This window comes from Heliconius melpomene, chromosome 1 (genome assembly GCF_056956725.1).
Source record: "Heliconius melpomene rosina isolate 202511_hmr_F chromosome 1, ASM5695672v1, whole genome shotgun sequence".
Lineage (NCBI taxonomy): Eukaryota > Metazoa > Arthropoda > Insecta > Lepidoptera > Nymphalidae > Heliconius > Heliconius melpomene.
The window spans coordinates 15,771,605-15,781,016 of NC_140389.1; the positions used below are offsets into that span (position 1 = coordinate 15,771,605).

The 9,412-nt window shown below is 36.0% G+C and overlaps 1 protein-coding gene across 1 annotated transcript; it reads right to left on the minus strand.

Moving 5' to 3' along the window:
• Window position 1: 1 nt before the first annotated feature.
• Window positions 2–9,365, minus strand: LOC146541731 (uncharacterized). Its single transcript, XM_085195690.1, has 8 exons — window positions 9,069–9,365; window positions 8,328–8,543; window positions 7,877–8,014; window positions 5,784–5,980; window positions 1,652–1,913; window positions 1,222–1,319; window positions 831–960; window positions 2–400 (listed from the first exon to the last, which is right to left on the minus strand). Exons 1-8 carry the CDS (start codon window positions 9,324–9,326, stop codon window positions 266–268), a joined length of 1,434 nt encoding a protein of 477 aa, XP_085051816.1. The 5' UTR covers window positions 9,327–9,365; the 3' UTR covers window positions 2–265.
• Between the last annotated feature and the right edge of the window lie 47 nt (window positions 9,366–9,412).

Below are 9,412 nucleotides of genomic sequence, written 5' to 3' on the forward strand. Positions count from 1 at the left end.
CACATTTTTTTATTTTTTCTCCTTCATAGTGTATAGTTAAAAATACATATAAAAAAGGCACTAATATTTTAGATATATTTTAGGTTTATGTCAATATGTTTAACGTTTTGGTCTTTTCTTTTTTTTTTGGTGTCGTTTATTTTGAAACCGCGAGCCAACTCGATCTTATATCTTCTTAAAATCTAAAACTAAAAATATTTTAAACGTATTAACCATTTTTATTTATGATATTTGTAACCGTTACCTAACAGTGTTATATATTGAGCTACTTAGACGGTCGTCCCAAGTAAAATTCTTTATCGGGATCGCAATGTCCACGTAACTGTCGCCCGTCCCAGGTGACCGTGTCCATGCGCCACTCGGGAGATATGAAGGGGGGCTGGAACTTTTCTAACGTGATCTGAAATCCGTAGAATTGGATTACAAACCTATTATTTTAATACTTTCAAGAGATAATAATTCCATTTCTGCATATTGCATAGTAAACAGAACGAAGTTCTCACAATTCGTAACTCAACGCCACACTACATTATGGCTTATCTGGCAAAACAAAAATATTTTCATTATAGATATATATGTACTCATTCCAAAGGAACATCATTTCCAACTAGCAAGTCTAATCAAATAATTCCATATATAATTACTTAATGAGACATTTTCATTTTCTTTGAATTAATCCTAGTATAATAATTCTCACTAAAAACAACCCGTAGATATACTTATAGCGCTTTAGGCATCTTGCCAAGGAAAGGGCAAAATTTACAGAACTGTCAACCTGTTGTCAAAGTTGGAAGATTTGGGAAGGCATTTAAAGAATATAAATAACTAACTGGGTTAGAGCAAGCAGGCGGTCCAGGCAGTGGAGCCTTAATGTTGTCCATTAAAGCATCTGCGATTCCCTCGCGCATTGCTCTCTGCACTGTGGTTGTATAAATGTCTTCTATTAGAATTTTCCGTGCCCTTCAAATTAAGTTTGATTAAGAATTAAATATATTTAAACAACTATCTAATTTACTTACGAATGTTATTTATTTAAATCGTTATTTCATACTGAATGATGCACATTGCCTCGACAACAGAACGACTAAATTGAAATATTAAATATTACATTTCCCCGAGTGGGAATCGAATCCACAACCTTCCGCGTATACAGTGACACGTTTGTGCCTCTGTGCCACGACAGGCCTAATATATTTCATTAGCTTAAATAGAACAAATTACTCTGGATCTCTGATATCGTCCATGCTGACAGCGGGCGTCATCACGAGACGTGGTCGCGTGTTCTTCGCTTGCTCCCAACCCAGGTCTGGAGACTTAACCTATTGACGGGTATATTTATTAACATTTTACTAAACAAAGGTTTTGAATAGTATATAATGTTTTATTTTATCAAATTTATTGTTTTATATATTTTTTACTTCGTATTTATACACATCAAATAAAAAAGCGTTATGTTTATAGATGTAGGTATACCTACAATTAACAAAATTGTATAAGGAAAAGGTAAGAAAATGGAATTTTTTTTTGGTAATTATCATTACAGCGAGTGAAGCGAGCAGTATCAGGCCAGAGCACTGGACAGGGAACATCTACCTCTCTTTTTAAATTATAAGAACCTAAATATATTTATTTATTAGTTGAATTATCTTACATAGCGTTGTTGTACTTTCCAAGGATTAGTTCTAGTTATATCTTTAGCCTTAATTAATAAATCAAAAGGCACATGAGGTATTTTTAATACAGAAAGTGTGTGTAAATCTTTCAATGGCGTTGGTGCATCACGAAGGCGGGCGGGTTTTCTCTTAGGAAGGGTTTTAACTATCGGTAAAACTTCCCCATCATGGTACTCCGTTCTGTTAGACGTTTCATAGTCAAATAGCATTCCTTCATAGCTATCTGGCATTTTAGCAAATCTTGTAAAATAATAGAAATTATAAAATAATTTTTAACAAAAATTTATTTGTAAACAGTTAGTACGAATTATCAATTTCTGTATATGTCAAAAAATATTTTTTTTCGTCGTAAGTTTTTGTACAAAGGAGTACAAAGTAAAGAACCCATATACATAGGTTAACTTAAGTGCAATAAGTAAAACCTCGTATAGAAGCAGTAGGTAATATTACTATATTCAATAAGTTATTAATAATATAATTAGATAAAACAACAATCAAGTTACAAACTTATATTGGCTAATTATTACGAAAGAAAATTTAATTTACCTCTACAATAAACCTATATTATTATTAAAAAAATAATATTATTTGGGATGTGACGATGCACAGCATCTGTGAGAGGGCGCTGTATACTTCCCTTTGATTATCCAATGATTTTCACTTCCGGTTGCTGTGTTCGACCAATCAGCGATCGCCGGAAGTCACGTGGTCTCAGGTGGTAGGGCGCCGGAACGTATAATAGGCGACACTACGCTTCTTACCGCATAGCGTCGTTATTTCCCATTAGAGTAACATCGTTTAAAAGTGAAAGTGCTGTGGTAAGTGTAGTGTTGGAGGTGGAATTTCTACACATCGTGAACCGGATTTCTATATCGGGCCTACTCCTGGAAAGGCCTCCAGCAAAGATGTTCATCCTCATCAAGAGAATTTGCTTTTGTAAAATTCAAAGGTAACAAACTGGACAACGGGTGAGTCATTTGAATCTCTTGTGTAACAAGTTTCTACATGCATGTAATACTGTTCTATTGCTTGGTATTATATATACCAATACTGTAGTGGATTCTGAGCTTACCGAACACGGCTGTATTATAACCTACAATAAGGTTAGGTATATGTCTCAGATTTTCAGCAGTTATGGCCCAATTTTATTCAACTAACGGGCATTGCAAAAAGCAAGAGGACTCATCGCTTGTTTAACGCTCTTGGAGACGTTCTCGGCATAATGTCATGCGATGTAAACGGAGTTTACTAAATAAATCGGTTTTCACCGAGTTTACTTAGTTGTATTATCCATTAATATACTACCTTCGTTTAAATACGATAAATTCGTTAGGAGCGTATCCTGAGCGAGTTATCAAATATATAAAAAAATCTGTTCTCCTCATATATATCAGGGAAGCGGATTATTTAATAGTTGCCAGTTGTCAAAACCAGATGGCGTTGCCTGTCACTCTGACGTGACACCGATCGATGACAATCAGAAATGGGATCGGAACAAGCTTCGGTCCCAACCACCTTATTCTGCGACATATATAAGTCTGTCTATTTTTAGATAAATCTTTTTTATTTATTTGTAATAGGATAATTACTAACGTTGTTGAAATGTTATAATCGCTGGGAGCGTATCCTAAGCGAGTTAACGAATAACAATGGATAAATCTGCGTGGGAGTTTCTTTTGGCTTCTTTTGACAATTGCAGGTGAATACTCGGAAGAATTAGACACAAGGATTCGAAGACAATTTCAAAGCCTCCTGGCAGGAAAAGTGTTTCAAACACGGAATATCGGAGGTTCATTTTCTCAATCCTGGAGGAGTGAGGATAAAAGAATTGTGGATTTGCTGCTTATTCATGGTTACTGCCATCGCTGTGAACGTCATAACATTTAGCAATGGGCTCCATAGTATTTAGCAATCACGGGATCTTCTGTATGGCCTCTTCAGCAAAAGTTCTAGCCAGTCACCTTATCTTAGTTGCCTTAAGAGGGACTCGGGCTATTACTTGACATAAGGTATGTCCAACTATTTAAAGTGCATTTATCCGTACATTAGAATTTAAAAAAGCTCGGTACTATTTTAATGCTCTCAATTGTACGGGAGGGGGACAGTTATAAGGAGGCTGCCTCTGAGCGTATCGGAGGCAGTGGCTGATGGTTTGGGCTCCGTAGGCCCTTCCCGGTTTAATCGCGGGAATGCATCTAGCCATTTACCTCCATGCCACCAATAATCCTTTTCCAAGATTATTTGAAGCAGTTAGACCTTCGTCAACCGTACATGCATCAAAAATTGAGAAGCATGCGTTGAGTATGAAACTCTAGCACGTTTAATTATACATTAGCAATTGTCAAGTATCAGTGCATACCGGATATCGGAAGTATGGAGTGAGAACCCGCCGACGGGTAACACAAGCCCAGAACTTAGTATAAGGGTGTTGCATGATTGTTAATAATTTTATTTAAATGTAACCGTATCTTCCTGTATACATTGTGTTAAGAAATACGGAGGCTGCCTATGGGTATATCGGAAACGGGTGTAGATGGTTTGGGGGCTCTGAAAACTCTTTTCGACTTAATAATGAGCATTCTCCATATCGTCTCTGGCTTTATCCAATAAGAATTTTCAAGCGGTTCGAGAAAGCAAGGATAGAAAATAGTTCGACTCACGTTCTACAACTGATAAAGCAAACCAATAGGAAATGGATGGTTGAGTAATGGATAAAAAGAAGCAATGTGTCAAAACTAAATTAAAAAACTGACTAAAATAGCGGGTTCAAGTATTATAAAAAGTCGCCGAAAGTTTCTTTGGGCTAATTTGGCATTACCCTCGTGCAAGTGAGTGCACATCCCCGCGAGTGCCGCGGCAAAAATATTTTATAGCTGACGTACTATATAATAGATACCGTGCATCCCTGTGGTGCATTCGAGTAGCCATCAGAATTGAAGCGGATGTAGTGGAAGAAATCTATAATCCATCTAGAAGAAAAGAATCCAGCTAGAAAATGCGACGGCGACTGATGTTAGTATTTGGAAAAAGAAGTAAAATTTGCATCTAGCAAGAGTAAGAAGCAGGATGAGGAAAAGAAGGCAGATAAATAATTCAGAAGGCAAATCAAGACCAAATTAAAGTCGCCAGTTGAGCGGCTTATTACTGAAGTTGTTAGATATGACAGAATATGAAATGCGAGAATTACAGACAACCTTTTATTACTAAGTTGTTGGATACCATAAAGTATGATACACAATAATATTGCAAAAAGACTATCAAGAAGTTTCATTCGTTTTTTGTAACTTTGGTTCCAAAGCTGGGGAAAGCTAATGAAAATAATCGTCTTCATGGGACATGAGGGCTGTGTAAAGGTAGTTACATAATATATACCTTGGCGATATCCACGTGCGTAACGTAGATATTCCGCCGCATATTGCCATGAGTTTTGCATAAACTGAACCTGGCTAGCGAGGTGTACACGTAGTCACAACTCCAATATGGCGGAGAGCATGTTGGATGTCTACGACATCATTAAGTCCGGGGAAGTCGGACGTTTAAATTGAGTACTGTATCTGTATTTAAATCGTATATTTTGACACTGTGAAGTTGCTCCTAAAAGCGAATTTCAGAGAGTGAACTATTGTAGTTCTAAAATACAGCTAAGAAGCGATAATTGAAATATTATAAAATTGATACCTTTATATGTCAATGTATAGTAGTATCAATTACTTATAACTTTATTACACTTCGAAGTATGATATAATCATTAGTCGGCCTGAATTTTGTTGAAAAACTAATGAGCTCATAAACTCACATTTTCTAACGCATCGTATATCAAGTACAATTTGCTTCAAAACTGTACCTAAGTAGCAGATAGGACATTCATATCATGAATTATCGGTCTGGTTGCGGATCGGGTAAGCATTCATTGATGCTTTTGTGAAGTTGTAATACTCGAAGTATGTGATAATGAAATCAAGTCTTAAATTTTACAAATGCGTTCAAAGGTTTGACCAGTATAAGAATATATTATTGGGCTAAGTACATAATATTTTATAGAGCATTCTATTAAATACTCTAGTGTTATAAATATGTTGTACTAATGGCATCAATTACTTGGGTAACTACTTCATCATCATCATCATCAGCCTGTCCTCGTGCACTGCTGGACGTGGGCCTCTTTGGAGAGGCGCCATTGGTGGCGCGCCGCTGGGCTCTATCTTCGGCTCTCTGCATCCGGCCGTTGCCGCCACCTTGCAGACATCGTCACCCCATCTAGCGGGAAGACGGTCTTTAATTACGCTTGCCAAGGCGTGGTGTCCACTCTAGAACGCGTCTACTTACTATAAATTTATTATAGTTGTTAAAAAAGGAAGTATGGAGTTGGTTGCCGGTTCTATCTACGACCCGCTGTCTGAGCCGGAGATGGTTTCCAATAGACCGGACGACATTTTCATTGTCATTTCGATCCTGCTCGTACTTCTAACATCATATTTCGTTTAGAAATATTTTGGTGAAACAGGTGACCTGTCGAAAATTACGCTCTAGAGACGGTGGTGTCATCCTAAGAAAAATGTTTTTCTAGGTTCTACATTAAGAAACTATCTAGACCACCGGAAACAGGCTACAAAAGGTAACAATTTTATTGTGTAACTTAGAGGTGAGGCTACGCAAGGGCTTCATGAATAATAATCAATACTTATATAAACAGGTTATTAAATTATTATCAAAAGAAGTGAGCACGTCTAGCTTTATTATTTAGACGGTTATGCGAGCTTCCTTTCCTACTCATGCTTATCAGCGAGTTGCGGATCATCTTTTAAAATTTGTTTGTATGCAAATTATAAGTAAATCTAATAATTGAAGTTAGATTATTTTGGCTCAGCTTCCGGCAGAGCGATTATTAATTGAATTAAAAAATTAAGCAATTAACAATTTGCTTATAAATAAAACAATGTTACTCATGTTTTTTGTGGTTTTACAGATCAATTTATCTGAATGTATCAGAATCAGTTTATACAATCATTCTGATTTAGATCACATAGCGTCGTGCGTGGTCACCAGGAGTTATAAACACGTCTCTCACAGATGCTGTGCATCGTCACATCCCAAATAATAGTACAAGTTTTACATAACAATAAAACTTGTATTATTGTGGAGAGACGATGCACAGCATCATTTTAAGGCTCCTGGTGAGAAGCTGCTATGAGGTAAGAAGCGTAGTGTCGCCTATTATACGTTCCGGCGCCCTACCACCTGAGACCACGTGACTTCCGGCGATCGCTGATTGGTCGAACACAGCAACCGGAAGTGAAAATCATTGGATAATCAAAGGGAAGTATACAGCGCCCTCTCACAGATGCTGTGCATCGTCTCTCCACAATAATACAAGTTTTATTGTTATGTAAAACTTGTACTATAACATTTAAAATATCAAGAACATTGCATACATATTTATTCAAGAGCCTTGCTATTTTGATTTAGAAACAAAAATACAAAGCCTTTATGTGACGTACTTGGTTAGCGACTGATAAACTACAACTATTAATAATTGGAAGTGTGACAGATATAAATAATATTAATTTAACTATTTATTGAGCGGGCGTAACGCAGTGACACAAGCGTGTGACTGTAGACGTGACAGTTAAGGGTTACCACCTATTATTTTCATATCTTCGCAAACAAAGTGACAAATCAAAACGAGGCGTTGAGTTCCGCCACTCTACATGCAATGCCTCGAGTGACGAAAAGTGGAGAGCGGAGTGCCACTAGGTTCTACACTACCATCTACGGGATACAGCGAAAAGCTGAGACAAAAAAATGTATCATTTGCTAATATGAAGAAATTTATTTATGACAATAACATAACATTAGGTATTCCTCTTTTATATAAAGTAAATAAATATGAGTTATTCAGACTTTGTAGGTATTTGCTATTCCATTTTTCCTTTAAGGCAACAGCGTCACGTGCTGTGTTTCTTCACAAACTAAATCTGAAAATAAAATAGTTAAGACTCTTTCTGCAATCTGTTCGTTCAGCTATCAACTGAAGACAATGTATTAGGAAAATTGGATATGTTTTTTGTAGCAGCATTCATATCATGAAGCATTAGGATGTCTGGATACTAACAATAGATACTTGCTCTAACATTCCACAATACTAATAATATGAAAGATATAAAATATAAAACCAGTATAAGAATTTTGCATATATCTTATACCTCTTGCGAAATTTTTCGTTTCAACCAAAAATCATTAGTAGGATCATAATATCCGCGCTGTTGCTTCTTATCCCATGTGACACTTTCCATTCTCCATTCAGGGGATACGCAAGATGGCTTTAATTTAGGCAAAGCGAGCTGAAATATTACCTATATAAAATTACTTAAAGTTCGTTCGAATTTTATCTCAGTATTATTTAATAGCATATACCTACTAATGCCTACCACAACAAAACTGTAAAAAGTAACATCTCCAATTCAATTTCTTCATTTTTAAATAGTTGGTAAAATTGATAATTTAAAAGTTTGTAAACAGGAAATCCCACTGGGCCAAATAATACATTTAATATGTAAATGTTTAACACTACGCTCCCAGATTCCTTATGCCTAACGTGCTGTGTGCGGGATACTTCACGGTGTATCCGGTGTATCATAGCAAAAAAAAACTAACAGGATTTGTGGGAAACAGCCTTCGAAGTTCACGTGTTTTCTTCACAGGAGTTACCATATCTTTAGCTGCTTGAGCCACAATACTCGTGTACATGTCAGTGCAAAGTATGTTTCTAGCGTGTTCGTCTTCGATGTCGTCCATGCTGACCGCTGGCGGTATCACGAGACGAGGGCGAGTCCTTCGAGCTTCTGTATGGTCTACAGTTGCACTTTTCTCCTAAAATTCTTACAAACATATAATATACTCTGCTATGTGCGGGGTACAGAGGTAGTTCTAAAAAAATATGTAGTCACGAATTTGTATCTTGTATTACGTTAAAGATTTTCTAACATTTCATGAATATATTTTGTCTCATAAAAAAAGATGACTTGGCATTAACTTCTTTCTTTTATTAAGTGTCTCATTACAGTAACGATGGAGCAATGGAAGTAATAGTTGGTAATTATAAGAAATTATACAAGCGTGACATTCAATAATGTGGAAAATTATTGCTCATTTTTTATTTTTTTAATGATATACTGCCTTGTCGTCCATCACGGAGCTTCGTAACTCATCCGATATAAAAATTTCGGATGCGGGCGGAGAATGAGAGATGTGATAAATTAAGCTGTTAGTTGGGCTCTAAGAAAAACTCTGGATATTCATAAGAGACTTATATACATATTCATTTTTAAACCGGCAGTTCTTCTTTTGAGCTGTTTTATTTAATACATCTAAGTTAAGTAAAGTAAGGATGCTTACAATATACTGCTGGACGTCATTTGGATTCGTTCTAATAATGTCTTTAGGCTTGTGCAAAAGATTGAACGGCGGTACTTCCCCTTGCCACTGAGTCAAAGTATATATATTCTTATATTCTACTTTATTACTTTTATGTTCTAATTTCTTTACTTCATATATTATCTTAGGACTATCACGGATTTCGCCGAAACGAAAGTCATTTTTGTACGTAGTTTCATAATTAAATAGCATAGGTTCTTTTTTTGATGTTTTTTCCATGTTGCTTAATGCTTTTAATTCAAATTGTTGAATTCTTAATGTCACTGTCAATAATAACAAACATTTCATTTTTTTTATTGTCTAGT